We start from the raw sequence: 27,864 nt of genomic DNA, 5'->3' as shown, positions 1-27,864 counted from the left end.
TAAAAAAAAAAAAAAAGAAGAAGAAAGAAAGAAAAGAAACATCTCAGCCTTGACAGATTACTTAAATGTCTGACAAAAGCATCACATTCTGAATGTTTTTTTTTTTTTTACTGTAAACACAAGTGTGCGGGAGACTGTGCTCACCAATGTAAATCCGAGTTCAATTCAACTTTATTTATAAAGAACCCAATACAATACAGTCATGTCAAGGTGATTTTAAGAGAGAAACCCAACAAATCTCTGCCTTAGTTCTTTATGTTAAAGCAAAAATGTTTTATTCCTTGCATTATAAACTTAAAAAAAAAAAATTATTGTCCTTTCTGAGCTCGCTTGTGCATTTACACTTCATAACACGATGACATTAACTTTCCTCAAATTACATCGAGAAGGGAAATGAAGACAACAGAGTCGATTTAAAAACATCTACAATTATTTTATTGCCAAACTAAAACTGTCCGTGCTATTTACACTTTACAGGCTATATTGTAAATATGCATCGTGAATATAAAAGGTATACATTTATATACATTATTTATATAAAGTCACGTCTTAATTACCAAAAAGAAAAAAAATTCCATCGACCTTGTTATTTATTTATAGTCATGTTATTCCCACAGATCAACATCTTGAACAACAGCTATAATAAAGCATCACAGATATTCATTCGGGTACAGGTCAACGTCTTACTTGGTTTCATACGTTTGGTAATAAAACGGCGGTAACTGTTTAAAAACTGAAGGCGTTTCCAAGCGGTAGGTTGTCGGTTGTTATTTTTGTCACGATCCCTTGAAGTGAAGAAACACTGGGTTCAAGCTGAACAACAACAACAACAACAACAACAACCACTTCAAGTACATGAAAGCAGCCTGATACTCGGGACTTTATCTTCCTTCAGTCGTTGTTCATTATCTGTGAAATGCAGTGGTCATGATCGGAGCTACTAAACGTTTTCTCTCTTAACATATATGTTTATAAAGTAAGTGAACCACTTGAGCACTTAAATTCTACCAAAGCCTGAGAATTGTGATATAATAAAACTTTCTTTGGGTAAATATGGCAATTGTGTTTGTTTTTTTGTCTTTTTATTGCAAGTTAACGCTTCATATCCATCCTCTGATGTAATGAAAGCAACTGAAATTGCCAAAGGAAGTCATTGCAACTTGCTCCTGAGGCGTTAAGTTTATCTTTTCCCCCGACCGGGATTCAACCACCAACTCCCTGCGTAGTTTCAATTTGCCACCAGAAAGGAACAATGAAATACTGTAAAAAAAAAAAAAAAAAAAAATTAAATTAAATTAAAACAAACGCTTATGCAGTTTGTCTGTGCGGTTGTGGGTGTGAAAACCCCTTGTGTCACTATTAAAACTATGTAGGATTTGATTTATTTTATTTTCTTTTTTTTTTACTGACATAAAATTGTAGCAGCGCTTCATAAAAACACGACGACGGCACAGACTGGGACTTCAAAACACTTCACTATAACGTGTCAGGGGTACAGATTTACAAATACTATCTATACATGACAGTGAGGGAGGGAAAGAAAAAAGAAAAAAAAAAAAAAAGGTTCTGTGCAGGTTATTATACTGACTACGGGGTCGACCGGAGCAAAACGTCATGCAAAAACAAGACCCAACTAAACACTACAATCCAGTAAGGCAAAACAAATATGGCAAAATCACGAAAAAGCACAAGACATTGTTAAAATAATATATTCATAAAACCAACAGACCATTAGGGGCTCGTCTTGGGGGGGGGGGCATTGGTTAAAATAATTTCTTCATTAAAATGTAAATAAAACATAATCCAGATCATGTTGTCCACATACTTGTTTTGTCCATAAAACGGACCTTCAGAACCCGGGATACTACAGTACATCTAAAAGCATTTATATCATTACACTCAATTCACACATTCATTGGCAAATATCGGGGTAATATGGCCGTTTGGATGGACTCAACATTCGACAATCACAGCAGCAAGTTTTGTTGTTTTTTTTTTTTTTGTTTTGGGTTTTTTTTTTATTCCATCAAGCGTGGCACTTTTAAACTAGAAGCAACCTTGAATATGTCTTATGTTTTGTTTAGTTTTTTTCATGTCTCTTCCATCGTATTTGGTAGCGTTGCAAATGAAAGCTTACAGAGCAGGTTCAAAAATAACCACGAGTTAGTCGGAGACTGGATTTAGAAGAAGATGTGAGTGAAAGTGGAAAAAAACTAAAATTAGACACTGCTGGTTTGTATTTGGATACCGGGACACGGTTGAGTAATTTGTGACACGTACAGTGAAGTACCTGAAACTACACGGGAAGGAAAAACCCACATAAGCCACTTCATAATAACTGAGACAGAGTGAGAAGCAAAACTCTAAGTTACAGTTTTTATTCCTGCAGTGAGCGACTTTTGTTTGGTTAATTTCTCTTCCATGAGATCTGATAAGATCTGTAAAATGAAAGCTTTTAGAGCGGGCTCTCTTCACTGACTCATAAAAAAAAAAAAGTGAATCACTTAAACGTTTGGATTAGTTGTAATCTAACTCAGACTCAGTGATTATATGTAATTTTTCTTCCTAAATCGTCCATTTTGGCTGCTGCTCACTATATTTCTGGCGTCTTTTAAAAAAAAAACATCTTGTGCTGAATAAGTTAAAACTCTTTAAACACTTTAAAGCTTAAAGTGATTTGCAAAAACAAACCAGCTGTTAAAACGGTGCACTATTGATTTTATCCGAAGCTTTAAAACCTTTTGCAGTTTCAGTTAAAATATTCACTCCGTTTAAGCATCAATCATCGCTAATGAAGTGTTTTGATTTTATTGTCCAACGTGAACATATTATTTCTGTAATCTTTGACGGAGGAATCAAGAGCTCCTTTAAAAACTAAACTTAAATAACTGTGTGCGTGTGCGTGTTAAATGTTTTCCTAACAAGTAGCATCAAATCTTCAAATCAAGCTCTTTGCATTTTACCAAGCATATAAAATATTGTCAGTCTGTAACACTTGCATACTGCAAACTACACAATACCATAGACAATGTATTGTAATCATTACCTTCATCATATACAGTAGTTAAATATAGTCCATTTGAAATTAAAAACACAGATATAGAAGCGAGTTAAATAAATATATACTCGAGTTTTTTTTTGTTTTCGTTTTTGTACTGTATACTTGTGTGCTGTTCTAAATACTAAAAGGCACCGGGGGCTCGTGAAGAAACTTTGCTTATTCATGCATGAGAAACAAAAAAACTCTCCTGCAGTCGGAGGCCGAAAAGCACTTCCACTTCTCACATTACGTGACGATGAAAAGTTTCAACCGTTGCTGGTTCATGATAAAATCACCTGCTTTTCTCCTGTTTAAGTAGTTTTTAAAAAATAGCTTTAAAGTTATCTTGTTATATACTGTCTTTCTGTCCTCAGCCCAGAAGGCAATCACACGATTTTTATTTTTATTTATTTATGTATTTATTTTTTTGATCTTTTCTCTGTACAGTACCAGCTGCAATTGTTTGTGTGTAAAGTACCATTTGAGAGATGGCATCAATAGAAGAGACCCTGTTCCGTTCCTGATTATATGAATAAACTTACATTATCACGGCTCTGCGTTAAATCGGACATATGCTTGTTGTGGAAAAAGTGACTTTCATTTTCACCGACACCAGCGTGATTCCTCATCATACCATACTGTGGCAGCGTCGTGAGCCGCAGCCCTGTCGGGTGTTTCCACGACTCCCTTTACAAAGACTGGGTTTTCAGCCCACTCCTTCTACTCAGGCCTCACACACACAAACACACACACACACACACACTCCAACACCATCTAGTGGCCTCCGGCAGCACGGCTGTTCCCTGATGTCCAGTCTATAAATATGAAGCTGAGGCTCATCACCATGAAGGAGACACCCAGAGCAGCAAAACAGGCAGCCTGAGAAGGAAGAAGAGCAGAAGTTTTTAAAAAAACAACAAAAAAAATGGTTCTATCGCTAAATTATTACAATAAATGCATTTCAAGATTACATGCAGGAGTGTTTAGTTCCCCCCCTTTTTATCTCGCAGATGAAATCTTTTGTTTACAGCGATAAGAAATAAACTACAGTAGTTTAATGGGGCCGGCCAACTCTCGTGGAAACTCACTGAAATACTGCAATACAGCTCAAAATTTTGGGACTGAAGTGGAGTCTTCAACCAAAGAAGAGATTTTTCACATGAATACGAAGCTTGGAGGCATTTGTCGTGGATCCCTGAACTTATCCGCCTGCTGTTACACATATGGTTTCACATTTATAGCCTTTTAACTTGTTATTTTATCCATCTGACCCTGAATCTCCCCGAGGTGTGAGTGTCGGCGGTTGTCTCGTTTCTCCCTTCAGCAAAACACTGAACCCCAAATGTTCAGTGGAAAACTACGATGTACGTTTAAATCAAATGAGCACTGCCAACACTGATATTATTTTTTACTATAGTATGTTTATTGTACTTTATTCTACACTTTGCCGTCCCCCCATCATAATTTTCCTTGTATTTCATCTTACTGTATATTTTGCTCCTCTTAGAACTTATTATACTTTATTATAGTTTGTGATTTTTATCTTATTTTTAGTCCTATTTTTTTTTATCTACTTATTATTACTCTTAATGTAAATATTTTTGGTCCTTAGGGTTCTTGATAGTCATTGTATATAAGATTCCTCTATTCTTACCTAACTGTTTGCACATTTCTTGTCTTTCCTACTACTGAGTGTCCTGAAGAGCAGAATGTAACAAGTACATTTCTCCATTGTGAGATCAATAAAGGCTTATCTTATCTTATCTTATCTTATCTTATCTTATCTTATCTTATTTATCTTCCTCAGCACACATAGTGTGGCGACCAAAGACCTCAATAATATAGACGATATCTGTGTCATTTAATTATCTTCATTACCTTGACATTGATTCAGTTCTTTAAACACTTGTCGTTGATTAAACCAGTTTCACTGGCTTCCCTTTTAAACCACAGTTTTTTCCCCCGAAAACAAACAAGACAGAAGGCATGCTGGGAAAAGCAGCACGTGAATCCCACCCTGACAGCGGGACACATATTTAAAAGCCTCACCAGTATCTTCGGGGTAGAGTTCATGGGTTCGCGCTCTTTGGGAACGATGCGGATGTAGAAGACAGCGGGGAAGATGAAGATGAGGCAGGGCGCCGACGTGGCACCTGAAGGAAGAAACGTGGGGGAGAGAGGTCAGGAACCGACACGTCCCTTCATTGTTGTCCCTTCATGAGAATCCCCTTTAACTTCACCACAAAAAGCAAACAGATATGAGAAGAAATGGATAATTTGATGATATCCAGTAAAAGATTAATCAAACCGTGGTCGGTTAGCAATCAACATTAAATTATCTTCAAATTCCAAATGAAGTGCAGATTAATCCCAAGTCGAGACTCAAAGTCTTTTATCAAGCACAGCAAAACCTCCTCGGGGCGTTTCGTTATCTTGAAATCATGACACGTTATTATATGGTACAGAAGACACACAGAGAAATACATCAGAAGTAAAGACGTTAAAATATTAAATAAGTAAACGGAAAATGATAAGTCATGATCCTGCTGGATGTTGCGTCATCCACAGATCTGTTTCCTCCTTTGGTTTTAAATTCTTTTTTCCTTTTGTTTATTTTGCCACAAAAGAGTTTGTGTCGTCACAGTTCTTCATGTTTCAGTGCTTGTATGTGTGTTTAAGGAAGCCTGGTATGTGCTCACACACACACACACACACGTGTACATAAATGCAGCCGCATGTTTGTCGAAGCAGGAACCTTTGAAGCGGCTTTGAAGATGCCCTTGGTGCTCCTTTAGCATAAACATTTTCTACTCTGACCTCTGACCCCTGGAACGTGGCCACCAAGCTGAGGACAGAGTGTGGCGACAATATTGACTCGAGCTGTCAGTCCATCCCCGAGCAAACACGCTTTTTTTAGTTTTGCTTTTTAATGCTTTTCTGATACAAGTAGCCGTCTTCCCGAAGCACGCGGACTCAATTTGCCGACGGAATAAGGAACCGAAATCTTTATCTCCAGTTGCTTCCGGGCGTGTGGGAACTTGCCCAATTCTCAACGTTCCCATGAGAACCACAGTACTAACCAATGAAGCCGAAGATGCCCAGGATATTGGGGGCGAATATCACCAGCATGTTGATCAAAGTGAGCAGAACGACTGCGATGGCGACGTGGCGGATCCAGTTGAAAGACTTTGTGGGGAAGAGCATGTGCAGGATGGCTCGTCGCACCTGCAGGAGTGCATTCGATTCAGGGGGAAATGGTTAGCAAATCGTAATGACAAAAACAGTGGCATTTGATAGCGAGAAAGGAGGAAGGTTTGAACGTACAGGGAACAACACAATGGGCACAGTCAGTGTGACAGCAGTGAGGACGGCCACTCGCACACACAGGATCAAAGTGTCATAAGGATCGATCCGGGCATAAGTGTGCAGCAGTTCAGGCTCCACTTTGTCTGCGGGGGAATTAAAAAAAACAAAAAAAAACATGATTAATATGTGTAAACAGACCAGTCATAAACACACACACACCTAGTATCTATTTGTTTATTCATAAACATCCATTTATCCTTTACACGTGCTTTATCCAGACGACGGTCATGGTGCCGGGAGACGTTGCACCTGACCAGGTTAGTCCATCACAGACAAACCTTCGGCCAATTTAGAGACTCCAATCAGCCTAAGAATCGCGTGTTAGAGGCAACAAAAAAATAGAAATCCAAAGACTTCAAACCATTCCTCAGTTCAAGCCCCTGTAGTACGTTAATATAGCGCGTGAACAGTGTACCACACGTTATGACAAACGGTCTGCACAAGAGGGAGTTTGGTCTCTATAACAAAATAAAAAGTTATTACTGTGCAAAGTTTAATAACTGTTTTCAACCACATTACAGGAAAAATAATAATAAACCGCAACTATGACAACTGCGAATCATTTCATCACTGAAAAATGTTCCGAGAGTGAAATCAACCCAGAAAGAGGTCATACGGAACAGCTAAACATTTTTTTTTTAAAGTTTCCTTTATCTATTCGCCTTCAACCAAAGCGAGCACAGCAGGCTTCTCTCCTCCTCCTTTATCATTTCAACAACGAGAAGCCTACGTCGCAGTTTTGAATATGTAATTAGGACATTTGCACTCACGCCCCCGGCAGTGAAAACGTAAACAGGGGAGGCGGTGGCACGGACAACGGCTCTCACCATAAAAGGTCAAGTATCCGAAGAGGGCCGCCAGAAAGTACATGGTGTACATCACAAATATGGAGAGATTGGACACCTTCTGCATCTTCTTCTTGGTCGGACTGCAAACAGAGCACTGACGGTTACGCCGCCGTCACATTTTGCACCCACGTGTCATTCAAACATCGCCGGCAGCCGAGGGGTGACTCACTTGCGGAGCTCGGTGTAAATGGGCAGGACCTCCGGGTGGCAGACAAAAGCGAACGCCAAGATGGGGATGGTGTAGGCGGTCTGAGGAGAGAGATGCGCACAAGCACATGACTTTCTATTATTACTAGGAGTGGGGGGCTGCGTTTCCAAAACAAAGCGCGTCGACGTCGGATCGGAAAATCAAGATGAGGAAGTCTGTCATTTATATATTTATTACTCTGAATCCGGCTGCCTACCTGCGAGTTGATGGTGAACAGACGCGGGCTGCAGTGGGAGTCGTCCTGCTCGTGGACCAGGCTGTGGTTGAACTCGTGACTGTGGTCGGAGACGTTCAGACTGCCGTGGGTACCGTTGGCCGAAAACTCCTCAAAGGGGCAGGGGATTTGAAACTTCTTATAACTCACCTGCAGAAAGATGTGTGTGTGTGTAGAAAAAAACAACAAAAAACAAAAAAAAATAAACCCTGCATGTAATAAAAGGTGAGATGTAAGGATGGAGACATGTGTCAGGACACAAGGAGCCCTCAGACAAGATTAGGGCGACTCAGCCTCTTAAGTACTTCGGTTTTTTCCTCGCAGGCTTTGATGTGTTTAAGTAGCTCCTATATTCGCCTTATCAAACATAACCACATTCCGCTGAAAATAGAGACCCGGGGTGGGAAAGAGACAAGGCCGGGAAAGTGGGCGACGTGCGTGCCAAGACGACATGCCAGAATAAATAAAGGCTCTGTGTGAAGAGTCGCTGTAACGACGTGCCACCGTGTGAACTTACAGCAGTGAGGAAGAAGACCATGCAGCTGAGGGAGAAGCCGCTGGTGTAGCCGAGGTAACCTGGAAACCAAAAGACACGTCATGTAGGGCACTTTTTGAGTCTTAATGAAGGATAATGCAATTTTCTTTTCCATTTTAGTGATTTTCGAGAAGTAATAAAAAAAAAAAAAAATGCTTTAGTCCATTAATACATAATAAAAAAATTAGTTACAATCAGAGCTACTTCTAAAGCTATTAAAAATTATTGAACAAAACTTGTGTCTCGCTGGATTTCAAGAAGGTTTTATTGGAAAACGTCCAACAATTTAATGTTGTTGGCAAAATAAGACTATTATGACTTACTAGATATTTTAGTTTCCTCAGTAGCCTCTCACAATATTAAAGCAAGTAATAACCTACAGTCAAACCAAATGTACAACAGTGTCGTCAAAAACAACAACAACAACAAAAAAGTTTAAGACCGCTTCAGAAGCTATGAGGTTCTCTAAAACAACTATTAACTATGCAGGCTGGCGTAGACGCGCATGTACTTTCCTTTGAGGCTATAAATGGAGGTGTTGCAAGGATTTGCTTAAACAGAATGACCTCACAACACGGTGGGAGCAGAAACAACATATTTACTGTCGTATAATGAAGAGATTAAACTGGAACGGAGGCTCTGATTTCCTCTGGGAAAATGACATCTAACTTGAGCACCTGCTGGTTCCGCTGCCAGTGGTGGGATTAAAGCACACTAATTGGTTGACTTGGTTGTAATTGTTGGTTATGTAACTTGGCTTAAAGTCAAAGGAATTTTTTATTTATTTATTTTTGATAGGTCTTAAGACATAGAAACTCTTTGGAGGGAAAAAAATGTTGTTTACAAAAGTCAAAATACAGTAAAGTACAATAAACTAAAGGATCTGATAATAGCAGCACGTGATGAGCCAAAGTAACACTTAATGTTTCAAAGATCAACCAGTAACAGGCTGATTCTTAAGGAATACCAGTTTTAGATCAAAGTGAAAGAAGAAGGTGCACATTTAAAAAGAGAAAAAAAAAAACATTATTTTGATTATTATTAAATCCACTAGACTTCCAAGTCGTGCAAAAAAAAAAAAAAAAAAATCCATCTGTTTATCCACTTCGGGCTCACGAGGCGCTGAAGCGAACCCGGCTGACGAGAACATCCTGGAAAGGTCAGCAGTTCATCAGAGGGCAAAGTCAGACGGACGCTCGTGTTCACACCTACTGGTATCCAGAGAAAAGCCACGCGCAACGTGTACATTCTTGCTGTGGGGCGGGGGCAAAGCGCTCCGTCACCAATCCTCTCGGGGAAATTCCTTCTCCGCATTTGTACCCATCCCATTCAGGATTAACCTCACCTACGCATGCTAGAACCAGTGAGCTGCCACAGTGGAGATGGTGGGGGGCCTCGCGACGTTCTCGCTCAGGGACCCCCAGTGGGCTTCGACTTACAACCTGCGAACGTCTGACCTGAAACAAAACTCCTGACGGCCCATCTCCACCGCCGTGCGGCCCTCAAATGATAATCCACATTGTGACACAAGACTCCTGGCACCTCTACACCTCTACACATGCAAACATCAGTCAATTTCACGTCGACAGGAATGCCTGGGATGAAATGTCGTTTCACCGGTATAACTCACCGAGTTGTTTCATTAAAGCGAGGGGCAGGATGATGCTGGCCGAGACCATGATGACCAGGTAGTTTCCATTCACGTACCACAAACTGTTCGGAGAGACATTTGCTTTGGTGAGCTCAATATTTCCAACAAACCACGGAAACACAAGAGGGCGACGGGAGACAAAAATAGAGCAGATCATGGAGGGTGGAAACAAGACCGGTTTTCATATTGAGTGAAACTGTGTTGTCTGTGTGATCCGCTGCCAATTCTCTGTCCTCCCCGTCTTAAAAAAAAAAAAAAAAAAAAACGTGTCTGCTTATGTTTCTTTCCACAGAAGGAATAGACTTTTGCATAACTCCTGATTTATGAGACTGTCGTCTACGCTTGCAGAAAATGAGGACATGCTGGAGTCAAAACGATACTTAAAGGAGGATAAGCAGCGGCAGTTTGGAGCATGTCTTATCACGTTTGTTCACGTTTCATGTGAGAACATGCCTAATAATAAATACCCCCTCTTGTCCTGACAGACTTTCTGCAGGGATCCTTCTTTGTATATATGGTCTCTCGTAAATAAGCTGTGAAAGACCCCCCATAAAACATCCCTCCCTCACACAGGGAGTATGTCACATCACCTGCATGTGTGTGTGTTCTTAACCCACGTGGGCACGTTGGTGTCAAGAGGGTCCTTTGCCAAGAATCTGACTGCTGCACATCACAGAAAACACTGTTGTGTACAATGACGCCATGCCGTAATATAGCATGAACACAGATGGTGGGAGGTTAAATAGCTTGTTTATTGTCTTTTAAATATACCCTATAACCCTGACATCAGTAGCAGCAGGTTTTAATACTCGATACACGCAGCTTAAGGAAATTATTTTCAAACCATTAAAGGCTAATTGTCTCCTAAAGCCTGTGTTGCGGAGAGGTCTTTGTGCCCTGCAGCCCCTTTTTAGGCTGCTAAGTCTGTTATTCTTAACCCCGAATGAAACACAGCCAGCGGGATCAGCTGTCAGACGGGAACACAGTGATTTGTGAGGCTCGCAGTGCGGGACGGTGCGGGTGTCAAGGAGTGTGTGTGTGTGTGTGTGTGTGTGTGTGTGTGTGTGTGTGTGTGTGTGTGTGTGTGTGTGTGTGTGTGTGTGTGTGTGTTGATGGTGGTCCCTTGAAAGCAGAGGAAGTCACACAAAGCACGGGCCCTTTCATCTTTGCCCTTCTGGTCAGTAGGTCATATCAGACGATCGGCTTTCACACTCGAGACTAATCAAGTCGAGCCAAGGTTCAAGTTCAAACCGATGCCGGGTCAAGTTGTTAAAAATCAAGTTCAAGTCTTGAAGAAGTCTCTGAATATGATCTGGCATCTTGTTTCCAAAACTGTGCTGCAGGTACTTCTTTTTGCCTTGTGATATAATATATCTTGAATAAGGACTTTGTTTGTTAAGCACTATTCTCACATCAGTGCAGCTCAAAGGGGTTTACATACAAATAAATTATAATTTACTTTAAGAATATATAAAGACCGTAACCTTGAAATGTAATACTGCATCACAAAAATAAACAAATACAAGTGAAAATAGTACATAATAAAACTGGACACGAGGGAATATAAAAAGTTGAAGACATAACAAATGTTAGTCCGAGACCAAAAATAAACTCGTCATTTAACTCTTATACCATACGTTCAAGTTATTATTAACGATCTCGCCGTGTATTTACGCAGCAACACCCACATTACCAAAAATGACCATGTAATTCAAATATGTCTCCATGTAGTCTAAGAAACTACTTCAGTTACAGCACCTTGTCCGTTCATCCACCGCACACTTATTACAGTCTATTTAGAGAGGAAGCAGTCATAAATAAACCCCTCCCTCCCTCCCGGACGCTCGCCCCTCATTCTCTCAGTTCTAGTGACGCCATGGATTTGAGGATTTGACTGGCTGGAGGGGAGTCGTGTGGAAATGAACAGTGTGTGTCTTGGTTGTTGAAAGTTGGCCCTGAGTTGACCCGTCCTTATGCTCAGCCTTGGAATTTGGCACTCCGTGTCACACCACCTGCTGCTGTCATTTGTGTGTGTGTGCGTGTGTGCACAAGTATATTGCATTATATTCCATAAATCAATTTTAATTTAGCATGACATTCTGATCTTAAAGTAACAGAAGTTTAAAAAGATTAAAAAGTCATGATTTTAGGAGAGCGTACTCCACAGGTGGACACTTCAGAGCCCAATGAACGTCTCGTCAGACTTTCTCTGTCTGAACTTAATACTCGACTGGCTCGGTGGGTCTTAAACGTTTGATTCGGTTGGGGAAAACAGCGCCTCCCTGGTGGTACTGTGTGACATCAGTGTATCTTAACGGCATCAGTTGAATGCGCCTCAGAGTGCATCAAGAGATTGCTTCAAAGGGCATGACATGAAAATGGGAAAGCAAATATTAAACGAGACAACAGCAAGATGATAGAGAAGGAGACCAGGCCGCGTGCTTTGACGGTCGCCTTTGTGCGTGTTTAACAGTTTTGCGTAATGTTTATCAAGGAGCGTCGGCCCTGGAGATAACCGCCCGGAGGCACATCTCCATGGCGAACAGTGGAGAAGTGTACAGTTGCAGTCGCCGCAATCCCTTTTGCGCACAAGGTTTGTTTTTAGATTTGAAGAGGCAGCTGGAATCCACTTCAGGCCTCCGTATCCTTATGCAGAGTGTCTGTGTCGTGACGTGAACAGTGCTTGCTCTCCAGTGGAGGGTTTATGCTGTGTGCGTATGTAACTGACAGACGCTCAATCATGGACACTCACTCCGCCCCCCCCCCACGGTGTCGCTCAGCCAATTCCAAGCCTCCAGTCTCATCACACCCCCCTGACTGACCGAATCAATACGCGTTGCCAAGTGCAACATTCGCTGCCCACATTGTCTGTCAAGCCCCCGTGACCCTGTACACAGTGTCTACCACGGCCGAGAGTCACCTGTTTTCTGTCAGCGCTGGAGCGCACGGCGCTATGCGTGTTGTTAAGTACACAGGATGACGATACTCACTCGGAATCAGGCCCAACTTTCAGGAAAGCTTGAATAACCAGCGGCAGTTCAGACTTGACAATGTAGAGGTAGCTGGACATGGCTGTGGAAACACAAGGCAGAGGGGAACGTGAAGTGGTAGAGCCAGACGTGCAAGACGACGTCAAGAGAGCAGTTACCACGCCATGTTTATGATAACGTTTATCTGAAACTATGAACCCATTGATATGTAGCATCCTGTGTTCAACGGAGTTCCAAAATAAAGAAAAAAAGAAAGTGTGGCACATTCCTAATGACAGTTGATTATTGATTAAATGTCACTCAGACATGATTTTAAAAGGGACTTTCCAATATTTCACCGCCAGAATTGCACAGTTTCTCCACTCCAGTGATGAGTAACCATCTAAGCTAAAGTACTGATGCGGACAGTCATGCTCTCAGCTCACTCATGCAATGCCACTGTTTGGTTTCTGTTTTTTCGCTGCTCTCTACGAAGAGTCCACAAAGACCACCACACACCTCTGGCACGGAGTGCTCACACTTCTGCCTCCGTGCCGCAAGTACAGAAATGTGAAATGCAGTCAGACTAAAAAAACACCTTCTTCCCCACTGCCATCAGACTCCTGAGCAGCTGAAGGGAGTCACAGACTGATAACACATTCAGCACTGAACCAATTGCACAGAGTTCACACCACTTCTTATCGCTCCTATTTTACTGTTTGTATATTAACACTTCTTTATAGAAATCAAACAGCATTTATGAATTGCAGTGTTCCTCTCGTACATGCATTTTATTTATATAATTTATATCTACTTCATTATATTTATAGTGATTTCTCACAGAACTGAATTTGTTGGTTCATCCAAATTGATTCAAGAAACCTTGACAGCAGACTTTTCTTAACTGATGTTTCCATTGAACAGTAGAGGGGGTGCACCGCTCCTGGAGGTACTGCAATACCAGGTCGATGCGTGGAGTGGACGGAGCAAGCCCCTATTCCAACTCCCTGTTCCAAAAATCAATTTAATATATGGTCCCCGGGTAGGGGACGTATCAGATATTAAACTGATAAGAACAGATACTACACTTGATCTTAGCCAAAAGGCCGAGAAGCGATACCTACAATGGGTCTGCAGTGAGGCAGTCATTCCTCGTACTGTCTACATGAGTCCTGGTGTGACACCAACACAAGTTTATATAAGGCTTCATATAAAACCAAAAGAACCCAGAGCATCACTGCCATGGATCTGATGCATTTAAAAGACACCAAAGAGGTGTGTTGCCCAGTGACATGACTGCCAACACCTGTAGCTTTGCGTGAGGCTTGTTCGGGAACCGGTGGCATTATGGGGACCGCTCAGTATGTGGTCAGACTGCGCTTCCAAACGGATGAGCTCTAATCACGACGTAAGCTTCGATGCTTTCATATGTGGTCTGGTTCATCCAGCTGTGCACACTGTGTGCATTCACATGTGTTATTCAGATGAGTGCCCCCAGTGCTGATCCTGTGTTAAAAACCAAGCGTTCGTGACATCAGTGAGCTAAAAGTAACACCAGTATGTAAATAAGTCAACTCAAATTCATTTGGAGTGATTAGAACTGCCTGAGCTGCCAAATGCTCCATGAGAAATGATGCATTCCATTTTTAACAATACTGATTTCACTGGTTGCGCTATATAATTTCACTAATAATGGAATAATCATGGGTCTATACAAATCCTTGGCCAATAAGACACATGATATTAAGTGAACAGGACAAACTCTCTTCAATGTTTTCAGCACAGCGCTCAAAGATGATTTTGCTCTCTTATATTTTACTTTCAATACTTCCTCCAATTCTATATCTACAACTAAAAACAAAAGCTAAATCAGCACCGGCAGGCGAAGTGAAGTAATTCATATTCTGAGAGAAATGACATTTGAACTCAGCTGTGAGCGCTTATTCACAAAGCCACAGTGGCTCCTCACCTCCGATGTTCTGCAGGGTGATTGCGATCCCAGCAGCCATTTTTCCAGGAGTGCCGAAGGCCCTGAACCCCAGCTGCTCATAAGCTCGAATTCCTGTAAACGGATTACAAACAATACCATTCAACCTCATTTCCAGAAATGGCCCTGTAGGTAAAACAATAAAAACCAATAAAAAAATAAAAAAATAAAAAGATGCTGTATATCTGCAATAAGAAGACGTGAAAACGTTTAAAAAGACATTTTAAACTATGCCGCACGATATTACAAAACAAATTCAATAAATGTTCCTCATGTAATCAGACACAAATCTGATTGCAGAACTTCCTGTAAAATAAACAATTTAATTGTAATTATAGAGATATTTCTTCGCTAAAAGGAAGAGACGGGACACAAGGCTTACCCACAATGCCAGAGGATTTGAGCAGCAGATGAATAGAGTACGATGACAAAGCTGCTACCGCAGTCAGAAGGAACCTGTGACACACCAGAGAAAGTCGCACAATTCTGTCTTGTTATGCATCCATCCGTGTTCGCCTCATCCAGTACTCCCTGCCATTCCATATATCGTCAGGGATTACAATCCTCCCACACCACTTCTATACTTTAAACCAATTATAGTAAGGTCATGATGTACTGGGAACAGATTTCCGGTTTCATCTGACATGATTCGTGTGTTCAGCGTGAGACGTTCAGGCAGAAGCAGCTCTTAACTGGCTGGATTTGAATCATTGTTTTGGCATCTTGAAACTTAAGCTATGCATCACATAAAAAGGCAACATGAAACCAACGATTAAAACAAATCATGAAACAAGAAAAAAGAAAGTTGAGATAACAGGTTCCTTTATGAAACACACATTTTTTTTTAATTTATTGTTGGTGGTGAATAGATTCAGCCTCCAAACATACTTATTGTAGTTAGATGTAAATCGTAAACTCATTACCGCCGCTCAATGTCTCCAAACAAGATCAAACTTTGACATCCACTTACCAATCCTAGAAAATAGTTATGAGCGCAAGGCCTCACAGTATCTATTTACATTGCGAATGGGTCCCGATTTAGGCGGTAATGTTGACTATATATCTTGCATAAGATCAGAGTCTTAACACAAAACAGGATTAAACACGTGTCAAACGCTGCAATGACACATAACAGTCAGGAAGGAAGAGAAGGGAAGAATAAAAGATGTGCAGATGTACATGACAAGATAACGGTTCACATAACATGGAGTATGATTTTTGACACTCAGTTATCATTTCCAAGTCTCATCTGGTCTCTTTTCGTCTGACACGTCAGATTTTAACTAGTTTTTTCTGTGGCTATACCAGATCCTTCATCCCTTCTCTTCAATATTAGTCTCGAAAAGCTTTTAACCAACAGTATACAGGTCTGTGGTTTGATTCATGTCTCACGTTGACATTTTTGTTTGAATCCTTGCTTTTCCTTGTCGAGATCCATCTGAACTCATCCTCTCCTGATGTGTCCTGATGTGTCCTGATGTGTCGATATATCTCACATGATGCTCGTTAGGATCCACACTCCTTTGTATAAGCTGGTGGCTTCCATCAGGTTGTCGCCGTGTCACCTCATTTTGTATCTGTGTAAAGAGTCAAATCTCTATGCCCGCATTCTCTCATCTGCACCATGTCACTCCCACCTACTGCTTGCTGACCCAGTGAAAGTAAAGGGGGGGGGAATTTCCTAAGATATTTTCTGCAGCTTCCGTCATCATGGGAGCTTAAAAACTCAAGTTCTTGGATTTACAGTAGAGACGAACAACAGAGCCGGCCATTATTCTCGTCTCCCACTTGTGCTCTCGGCAGCTACATAAACACAGACGGTATAACCGAGACCACCTGGGCCATGGTCGGACAGCAGAAGTCTGCATAGAGACCATTACGAGGAATCTCGACGTAACAGTCTGCATGGAGACGGTCACAGATTCCTTGTAAAGGATCTGTGGGTTCAGTTATTCTGAGCTGTGGCCTTTCTGGGGCCTATATGTGACACTGGGAGTGAGGATGAAAGACTAAGAGAAGGGATATGAATAGAGAGGGCTTATCGTGTTAAATATATTGTACAAAATTCTGTGGCACGCCAGTTTGTACGGAAGTCCATCAATGAAGCAGTTCCCCCGCGTTGCATTCACAATGCGACTGTTGGTTTTCTTGGGGTGTCTGATTTTCTGTTCCCGTTTAAATGGTGCATGAAATTGCTCGTGTGTGAGATTGTAAACGTGTGAGGTTGTCCTTATCTCTGTGTGTTTGCCCCGGGACTAACTGGTGACCTGTCTGTGGTGTGCTTTGCTGTCTGCCAACCGAGGCCTCATTTACTAAGACCCTTTACAAAGCATGTTCAATTGCATCCTTGTCAGTACATCGGCTTCTGCGTGTGTGCAACCAATGCCAAGTCTGTGCCTATTTATAAGCCCAAACCTTTATTAGATCAGATCCTTGTGTGTAGTAGAAGATACGTATGAATGGTTCAGTACAAATATGGAGCGAACTGGTTTATCGTAAAGCATAAACTAAGTCAAACAGCTTGTCCAGATATGTTTTATTCATCGACCAAAACCTCATGCGTGGACTCATTAGGAAATGTGTGTCAAAGTTTAATGCTTTACAGGTGTTTTTGCTTTGCGAGGTGAAATGACATCCTGGGGTCTTGGTGGCTTCCCTGGGAACACACCCACAACGAGCCGCTTCCAAGAATTACTCATTAGTGTTATTGATCAATGCTGGTCGGTACATGCTGTTTTCTTCAGCCGGCCGAGACGTTCCCATTATGAACCCGTCTAAATGCTAAACTGTACAAAACCAGCTGCAGCTGTATTTAGCGGATGAAACGGGAGTGGTAACCTTCTCCTCGAACTCTGCCCAGGAAAGTCAACACCAGGAAGTCTGTTTCCCAAAATGTAGACGGATTCTTGAATAGAAGCTATTCAACGCATGCAGTTATGCAACATGAGAATGAATCGCTTTCTGATTGGCGTGCCCTTATTTACTCACAAGAAAAGCAGTATGCCGGTGTTGGCCATGGCATAAGCCAATCCCAGGATTCCACTGCCCATAATAGCGTTGCCCAGGTTGAAGACTGACATGCCAAAAGACGTCTTCCCTTCAAACTATAAATAAAACAACAGCATATGTTAAATACCAAATAGCAACATCATACATGGTGCTGTTAAATGATCACTTACATCTGTGAAACGTATCGGCTTTTTTCCATCAGCACTGGGCAGGAATTCTTCATTCTCCAGTCCTCCATCAGGATCGTCAAATCTAGAGAGCAGTAACATGGCTGTTAAAAGGATGTTTCTCCAATTCACCGTCTTAAAATGTGCAAATTTGTACTATGTACATTATATCGCATGCTCAATTCATGTGTAGCAGATATAAACACAAAAAAAACCCAGCATATAACCCTCAGCACAAATGTCAACAAACATACCTGACTGTTTGAGTGCCATTTCTGTGTAAGGATCCACCCGTTGCGAGGAGCACAAAAACAAGGTGAACATGCATTTAAAAGAGCAAATATTATGCAGGAAGTAAGTCATACTGTATGTGGTACACCACACCTGTTGACCTGATCTAGTCCAAACCTATGTTTTTAAGCTTTTTTTTTTTTTTCCCAAAGTAGTTCAAACTTAAATAACTGAGGATGTGGTTTTCACATAAGTATAACTGCAGAGAGTAACAAGAGCTTGATACATGCTGTGTTAAGCTTTCAGGGTAAAGCCACTGTTCATCCATTCATTTGTGCATGTATGAAGTTAGACTACTCACTGATCCTCCTCGAATAAGGTCTTCATGGGTACACCCGCCTCATCAACGAGGTCATGACTTTTACCGTTGGCTAAGATGTTGGTCTCGGACTGAGAGGGCTCCATCGTGCAGGTTTCGACGGATCACTTTGCGTTGGCCGGTGTCGACTGAGGTTTGATCCTTCTGGGCGACTTAAAACCTCAACGATCTGGAACAGACGGGAAGAAAACAACCGTCACCATCATACAGACGAAAAACAGTAAAAAGCATTTCTCTTTTGATTTCAGGATAGGAAAATAAAATAAGCCAAGAAATTTCTTCCGTCCTTTATTTGTTGTTCACACCGCTTTATCCAGCTGCTGGTGGTGACGTCCCGGGTGACTTTGGGCGAAGGCAGAGAAACAATCACACACATTTAACACCAACTTTAGATCACCAAGTCATCTGAAATTGGTTTTTCCGGCTGAAACCCGAGAAAACCCTCACATGCAGCTGGACTCAAACGGCGGGATTGCTAACCACGACATCACGCAATTAGCAACCTGATACACTCTGTGGTGTTGTCTTACATTGTCATGGTAACCATCAATCAAACCAAACCACTCTGTGTAAGTCGAGTGAGCGAATTCTTGCCTCAAAACTTGCCCAAAGGAGTAAATGAAAATGTGTGTGACTGTCTTGTCTCTTTGATTTTTGCCTTGTAAAAGGACTGGCGTTTACCCTGAATCCACCCATAGTCAGCTGGGTTTACCTCCAGTGCCCTGCGACCCTGCGGGAGGCTAGTTTTTTTTGCACACATTTCATAATGTTTTCATGAAATTTTCCGTTGTTGGTACTGCAAACATGCAGCAGCAACCCAGGTTTTCTTCAAACACAGGCTTGGTTAGAAGAAATGAGCCAACACGACCATTCATTGAACCCCAAGGTTGCATAAATGTAAATAACTCAAACTCAAACTTAAAATATATATATATATATATTCATTGCAGATCATCAGCACAGAGAAAAGCAAACAAGGCCGAACCTCTCGCACAAAGGTCAAAGTCTGTTTGAGTCACTTTGACTGATGTTTGTTCTTTTTTGTGTGTGTGTGTGTTGTAAAACCACAGGATTCCCAGAGCTTCTGCAGAGATTACACTGGCAGTGCCTTTTCTGATGCATGAACACATAATATGATCAAACAAAAGGGCAAATTACTCACAACAACATGCCTCAAATTACAGAGAAAGCAGATCGTAAAACGGTTATTACTTAAACACTTTAATTATACATACTTTCAGTCGGTGAATGTGGGGTTTGCAGTAATCACAATCAGTCAGAAAGGTAAAAAAAAAAAAAAAAAAGATATATCGAATGGGAAAGTATGTATCAGAGATTAGTAATAACTTAGCTACGGTATCACATGACCACCGGGGAAACAAATGGATGTCCTTCACTGTTTCAGAGTGAGAACTCAGACGGACAATGGCGTGCTGTTGGCAGCTTCCGCTGTCATCGATGTACAGCAGCTCGATTGTCTTCAGAGCGTCTCCTCTGCCAGAGGATCAATGTCACGGCTATTCATACTGTGTGACTGAGGAGTGTCACTCATACCAGCGCAGCGAGGAAACACATCTAATGGAGATGAAAAAACGCGTGGCCCTGCATGGTTCTCGCACACAATGGTCGGATAAATTGATAAATGTCTGTAGAAATCTGTAACCGAGGACAAAAGAGTGCCCTAACCCCTATGAGACCTTTCACTCGTCTAACCACAAATGGCTTTTATTTGCACAGAGCTAACGCGCCCTTTAACGTAGCCTCAGACGTAAAAGACGCGAGAGTGATCGTCTCCACAGAAATGGGACTGAGAGACTGACATTTTTCACACAGTTATGTCATTATTGATCTTGATTATGAATACTGGTTGATGAAATGTTGAAAACTGGAAAAAAAATGCAGAAAAAAAACCTCATCAAGGATGTGAGTGCTGTGCTTCACTGCTGTGAAAATGATCACTCACAAGGCTGTAAAGCAATGGATACCTGTGTTTACTGTAAATACAGCAGACGGCTCCTGGTGCTGGCGCAAATAAAGAATTCACTCAACACTCAAACAATAAGTAAGACTACAAAAAAAGTGGAAAACTACTTTAGAGGTAGTGACAAAGTTCCACATATGTGGACAATGATATTCTAAGTACTGGATATGAAAAGAACAAGTTCTCTGAGGACGATCCGTAGTTTCCTCTTGATAATTACTGGGAAGTTACAGATTGACGGGTTTCAAAAATATATTATCAGATGATAATACATTAAGTGTCACATTAACCAACAAGACCACATCAATTCTTGACTACGGCTCCTCCTTGAAGTCTTAATACGAACATAAGACCTCCTACTACAGTCTAAGAAACATGACCACGGAATGTTCTAGCGTTGTGCACGCACATCTGCCGCGGTGACACAAACGACAAAAAGTCAATGTCTAAATATCTGACATGACGGGTAATGGAGATATCTGGGATTGGGTTTCTGTTTAAAATATTCTTATGGAAACGTTGCCGGTACTATTTCTGCAGTGTAATTTCATCTGGTGACACGCAGGAAGGAAGGCCAGACAGTTTAACTCCACGTGTGTCCAAGAACATTGACTCGCGCTTTAAAGCGACTCCACGACGCAGAAACGCCACGCTGCAAGTTGTTGCCTTATATGACGGTCATGACGCGGGTCCTTCGCTTGGATTAGGTTCGCAGGTTTGCAAAAGATGCGTACATGACCGAGAGCAGGAGCTTTAACTGTCGGAGCCAAATATATTATTTTATATATATGTTATTAAGACCCTTTTTGTACTTTTAGTACTCATTACATTCTGAAAATGTTCCGATTCAATGTGCTCTGTTCACTATTCCTATACTGAAACAGGAACATATCATAAGTAAAGTGTAGATTAACTTATTCAATTCACAAAATGTGAGATTTTCTTTTTTAAATAGTATGAGTATTCATGAGAATTTTTTCCCCCCCTTTAAAAGCTGTAAAGTAATCCTCGTGTGGATTTGTGCTATGTAAATTGCTCGACTGTTGAATGATACTGAATACAGATCTCCGTCAGGGGAAAAAATACCCCGTGAGCATATCCTGTTCTCCTGAACAGCAGGACGGCCTCCTTACACTCCTGGAGGCTCGGCGAGCTCTGTTATGTAAGAAATCGAGTCGTGATGGAGCCATGTGAAAGTCCCAGTTGGAGTTAGTGAACTTACAGAAATGGTGAAGCAAGAGGATTATTATTATTTTTTTTTATAATTCTGTCAGTCCCAAACACTCAATAAGGACAATTAATTATTTTACATGTAGAAACAGCATTCTTCAGAACGCGTTCCTCTCTATTCCTGTGATTGGCTGGCACTTAAAACACAATAGGAAAAGGGAAAAGCGAGGAGACAGTGGGGAGCCTTTGACAAGCACATGTGAATGAGAAAATGCCCATGTGGCACGAGGTGCAGCCAAGAGTGCCTGGCAGCACCAGCTCGTCCAGATCCACGTGCCTGCTGAGGACAGAGGAAACAAACTCGTGTCCCGTGCTATCAGCCAGCACCTGAAATACTCACACCACTCGTGTGCTATGAAATGAAACTCAAAATACATTTACTGCGGAGGAAACTTCAATTCTCTTTAAGGAAGAAGACAAATGAACGCCCTGAATTTCACCCTGAAATCGGATGTTTTACAGATTTCTCGAAAGAAAGAAAAAAAATCAGCTCGATAGCACAGCGGCCATTGTTTCTCCCACTATCAGCTCACCGGACTGTTATTTTTCCTACAATACATTCTCCAAATATTTTCAGCCGAGATATGCGACGTTCAAATGCGACAGTAACCTCTTGCATTCCACTGATATATCGAAGGTCTTTCAACCGGGTTTTGGTGGTGCAATTTTGAAAAAATCATAATGAAAATGTAAGAAAATATTCAGAAAATCCATTATTAAATACAGATTTTTAATTTAAAAAAAACTAAACTAAATTTTACTGATACCCAGTAAGTTTTACTCATTAAAAGTCCAACACATGACTCTTTTACATCAGCACAACAGCGAACAACTATTGGAATAATGGAATTAATATGCTTTCATACTGATGTTTCGAACACCGGTGTGAGCGAGACGTGTGAATATCTCCATATTGTGGTTACTATTGTTTTGATATTTCATAACAGCGCATTTTTAAATAGCAACGCTATTCATTCGTGATACACCGCCCCCTGCTGGAGCAGATCCCGACTGGTTAAAGCAAGATGGGTCGTCAGTCCATCAGACGACAAGCACAGACAGAAAGAAAGACTCAAACTAACACCTTTGAGTAACTACTTCGCCAAAGCTACATATTGTTGGGGTTTGGTATCGAAACCTTTTCAACCCAGACGTGAACCGGAAATCTGCTAACCGCTACGTCCATGTGCAACTCTCTGTAACATTAGACAGCCAGTTTCAAATATAATTAGATTGTGGATCAAGCGCACTGTTCCCTCATTGGCTGACTGATGCTGATGAGATTTACTCTTAGGTATCAAAGCCATAAAAGTACTAATTTGAAGAAATGGAAGCGGTGAGGTTGCAGGTTGAACACAACTCTATCTGCATTATGGCTGTGAAGCAAATTTGGAGTTGATATCCAGTACAATACACCAGAAGAGCTGATAAAACATCAACCCAGCATGTCTCTTTATCATCCGGCTCCCTTTTCACGCAGACTGTTAAAAAAAAAAAAAAAAAGAGCCGTGGAAAGGAAGCAGCACTACTAGAGCGCAAACCGAATCAAGATATAATCGAATATGCTCCTTTACAGGGAGACGGCAGCAGTCTGGGTTCACGCGAGGATTGAGATGACAATATAAAGCTCAGCTGTCATCTCAGTGATGATTTGCAGAGCGACATGCAACAACCTGATAATGTCACTACCAGCCAGTGTCCCGGCGGCAGGTGGGACATCAGCTGGACTTCTCAAATGCACTTAAAACCAATGAAGAAGGAATTGCATTTTTTTTCTCTCTCTCTCTTCCGACTGACTCCAGTGATCTTCTCGACATTATCTTATGACTCACAATCAGATTTAAGCGCCGCAGCTGTGCAACACGCATTTGTGTGAATTGGTCCAGAGCATTCTGCTGCACATCTTCATCAAGTTACAAGTTGGTTCTGATCCAGCGGGTCATTAGTTTGGGAAACCGCAAAAACGTACGGATGTGAGCTGTTCGGAGGCTAATGACTGACGCATCCTGATCTAATTAGAATACACACACGAGGAAACACAAACCACAAGAAACATCTGCACAACACGGAGCAAACGACAATAAATCTTGAGGTTTTTTTGTAAGTAATTTTTTTTTTCTTACACTACATGAGCAAACAGCTAAAACAACCTGATTATTTCATCCATTCAAACAGTTATCGTTACAATTATTTGTGACAACAAGCTAATGAACTATTTGAATAAAGTTTTCAAGTTCAAAATGGAAAATTAGGCTGTTTCATCAAGATTATGTAGAAAAGATTATGTAGAAAAAAGAAGAAAGTCAAATAAATACCTCATTTAACACCATATATAGCAGCAACACAGCTGATGAGGAGAATTATGTGTTAAAATCAGCATTATTTTCATTAAAATATTATTAAAAGGAAACGCACAAAGAAGATGACCTCCTCTTTCTACTGCAACAATGAGAGAACTTTTTTTTTTTTAGGAATCTGCATCTTTCATTCGGAACAAATGTTACAACAGCACCATTTTCAACAATGTGGCTTCAGCAGTGGCGTGTTCGTCACTGTATCTGCCACTTTTATTTCTTGTCAGCTGAAACCCCGGTGCAACACACACTTGTATAAAGAACAAAGGGAGGTGCTGTTGGCAGTCAGGTGTGACTTGGGAACAGTTCCATTGCGTTGACAATCACACTCATCTGTGCAGTGTTCAATTTGTACTTTTTCACGGCCCTCAGGAGACTCTTGGCGACTTTCATTGTGTTGTTTTGATTGCATTGGCCTGTTTGTGTTCTGATCCATCGTCACAACTCTCTGTTATTTTTATCTGGCAGAATATTAAGAATTGTGGGAGTTGTTTTAACCACCTTGGCAAACATAATAAACTCTCCTTTCCTGGTCTGTTTTGGCCTCCAGAGGGAAATATTTGAGTGTCGTCAACACTCCGCCATGTTTTCCAACTGGTCACACGCTCTGCTTGTGACGATGTTTGGTGATGAGAGGGTTTTTTTTTCTTTCTCCTCACCTGAATACGTCTGCCTGCTTCCGCCAGTGAACGTGTTGATTATGAACCACAACGGGGAAGTGATGCTGACCCTAACTTTGCATGTTATATTCTGGCTTTGTTTTCATTGTATTTGATAGTTTAGGCCGCTTTAAACTTGGTCTGATAGTACAAGTTGTTCACGACGATGCCAAGTATCTGGTTATTTATTGTCTGTGATTGTACATATGGCCCACATGGGACATTTTCAGCCGGCATACATTGGCTTGCGTGCACATATTTTGGTACAGATTGTCCATTAGAGGAAGAAGAAAAAATCTCATGAGATAAACTTTAAAATCTGCCCTTCGACCACACAAAAAATCAGTACATTTAAATTTCACGTCAATCCCTTGTGTCACCAAATAACAATGACTTTCTAATGACATTAGTATAAATAGACTGTAGCACACGTGACTGTCAGGCCCAACGTACAGACGACGTACCTATTAACAAAGATAATAATAACCTCTGGAGTGGTGACACGTTACACTTGAGCTGACTCAAACGCAGATATTCACAGTGTGACAGATGAGTGCAGCTGGCCGAGTCCCATGCAGATAAAACACCACACTGCACACCTGTCTGTCCGGCTCCTGTTCAAACTCTCCAACAGCTTGACCCCCCCCCCCCTCCTACAGGATGAGGTGACTGACCGCAGTGACGTTTATCTGCTCCCTCTCCACCGCCATGAAGCCCCCGTGTTTAGACAGGGACCAAAGTCAAAACATACAGCCCACTCTCCACCTTGAACACACAGACAGGTGTCCTCTGAACTCCCCACCCAGATCCCTCTGAATGATTATTGATTCCTTCCCCTGTTGTAAGTAGGTCCCCCTGCAACACAGGTCTTTTTATGGACATTCAAAAGGTAAGATTTAAGAGACTTAGGGGCTTAGGCACCTTCTTTTATATAATTTCAACAGCTGGTGCACAGAAATAGTCACATTGAAAGAAGTGGACCAACAGTCTTCAACACACATGTAAACACTGGGCATGTTGCTAAGAGCCATGATGGGAATATTCCCAACCCTCAGCATCCTCATGCCTGTCAGCCGACTGGGAAGAAAAATCACAACGAAATTAACAGTATGGAAGACAGAAACGCAGCGTAAAGAAAAGTTTTCAGTCACATAGTCGCAAAACTAAATTCCCCATTTGTTGTTTTTATTTTTTTTTCCCCCAAAGCACACAGTAATGACAGGCCAACAGAGCATGTGTGCTGAACTTAAGAGAGAAAGTGGACTAATGTGCAGCATTAACGTCCCACACAACGCGCTCTTCCTCCACATGGGTATATTTAGTCCACAATAACAAAAGGCGACGCGCTTTAAAGGGCTGCTGCTGCGGTTTATTCCCTCACGAACCGACGCACACTGGACGCTTTATCGCCGTATCGGCGGGATGAAATGTTAAAAAGTCGCAGCCCTCTTTTAACCGTTCAGCTGAGCTTTGGGTGGGTTTTTTTGGTAGATTTTTTTTGGGGGGTGGAGGGAAACGCGTCTGTGCGCTCTCGCGGTGCCATGTGGCGCACAAACGCCGAGCTTCGTCTTCCGAAGGCGCGGGGCTGAGATACCTGGGGGGAAACTCTTCCTCTGGGCTGATCTTTATACAGAAACATTAGAAAATGGCCAAGTTCTGCCTGAAAAATCCCAAACAGGGTCGCTGAGGTGTGCACACACACACACACACTCACACACACACGTGCGCTCATGTGTCACTGGTAGTCACGTAGGCGTCCCGCGACCTGTTGCAGGGGGGCTTTGTTTCAACTTTAACGCTTCATTGGCGTTAATAGTATTTATTTTCAAGCCCCCCCCAAAATAAAACGAATAAAGACAACTCGAGTGTGGGGCAAAGAAAAGATGGACAACCGTCTGTCACTTACTCCTGGGGCCACATGGTCGTGTCATCTGGACCTGGCGCTGCCTGGGGATTAATCTGCGTTCCTGCTTTATTGATCACCCCGGATAGTGGGGGGACGGACAGAGCCATGTGTGAGCCAACAAAGACTGCAGAAATGTCCATTCTGCGCTTTCTAATTTACTGGATGAAAGAAATCAAACATAACCTACTGCAAAGATTTACACAGTGCGTTAATGACCAACAGTGAAAGCAGTTGAACACAAAATAACCGCGTCTCCGTTGATTTGCCATTAAAAGGTATGAGATTTGTTCAGTCTTACCAAAACGTTGTTTGTCACGAAGCTCTCGGGTTTAATTCCACTGGTGAAAAAAAACAAAACAAAGCAAAGCCACAAAAAAGAAAAACCAAAAAGAAAGAAAAAAACTGATGGTCTATGTTGTTGTCCTTCTCGTGTGTAATTCTTTATTATTCTTATTATTTTTCTCTTCAGTGCAGCAGATTGCGCCTATGTCTTTGTACGTCGGGTGTTTACGCACATTCGGACCGCTTCTCCTCGCGGCGGCGGCTGCAAAATGTGCTTGTAGAAATGGACGGCATTGTAAAGGCGTCTGAATGCTCCGCTGTGGGGGTCGCGTAAGGTCCGCCTCCTTGGCGCCCCCCTTCACCCCCCCCCCCCCCTCCCCTCGGGTCCCACCCCCCCAGGCGCCCGAGCTCCAGCCTCTGTCTCTCTGCAGGTGAGGCAAAAGGAAAACCAAACACTTTGGTTACTCCAGACGTATTTGGAGAATCAATGTGACAAAAAAACATTTTAATAGATAAATACCGACAAGTCTTCCCACGCCTGCACCAAAACGAGCGCCGACTCTATTACCGTCTTCCTTCACTCACACTGAGTTGTTGCATAATTCCCTCCCTGAATGTCTCCGTGCTGCAAAACTGTGGAGACGTTAGGAAACCGTGTCAGACCGACACATAGGAGATTATATTTGGCTATGCGTGGCAAAAATTACATTGCAACAAACCAACCTAACATTTTTTTTCTAATTGTATACCTTTATTTGATCAATTGTCTTTAATTTATAGGATAGAATTAAAAAAAAGTGTTTTTTTAAGAACAGCAATAGTTGAGTTAGTTTACAAAGTTTCACCAC

The 27,864-nt window shown here is 41.7% G+C and overlaps 1 protein-coding gene across 2 annotated transcripts; it reads right to left on the bottom strand.

Annotated features, from left to right (window-relative positions):
• Window positions 1-412: 412 nt before the first annotated feature.
• On the bottom strand, window positions 413-27,273 carry slc38a3b (solute carrier family 38 member 3b). 2 transcript variants are annotated; one of them, XM_080495188.1, is made up of 17 exons: window positions 27,033-27,273; window positions 18,587-18,773; window positions 18,249-18,269; window positions 17,998-18,079; window positions 17,807-17,922; window positions 15,201-15,274; window positions 14,801-14,893; window positions 12,853-12,934; window positions 9,842-9,924; window positions 8,194-8,252; window positions 7,659-7,826; window positions 7,424-7,503; window positions 7,234-7,334; window positions 6,365-6,489; window positions 6,121-6,265; window positions 5,090-5,193; window positions 413-3,919 (listed from the first exon to the last, which is right to left on the bottom strand). In XM_080495188.1, the coding sequence occupies exons 2-17, from the start codon at window positions 18,688-18,690 to the stop codon at window positions 3,815-3,817; spliced, it is 1,542 nt and encodes a 513-aa protein (XP_080351314.1). In that variant the 5' UTR covers window positions 18,691-18,773; window positions 27,033-27,273; the 3' UTR covers window positions 413-3,814. The 2 variants fall into 2 exon arrangements, with proteins under 2 accessions (XP_080351314.1, XP_080351315.1); XM_080495189.1 differs by lacking the exon at window positions 18,249-18,269.
• Between the last annotated feature and the right edge of the window lie 591 nt (window positions 27,274-27,864).

Source organism: Blennius ocellaris (assembly GCF_963422515.1).
Source record: "Blennius ocellaris genome assembly, chromosome: 4".
Lineage (NCBI taxonomy): Eukaryota > Metazoa > Chordata > Actinopteri > Blenniiformes > Blenniidae > Blennius > Blennius ocellaris.
This window is presented reverse-complemented; position numbering and strand designations above follow the sequence as displayed.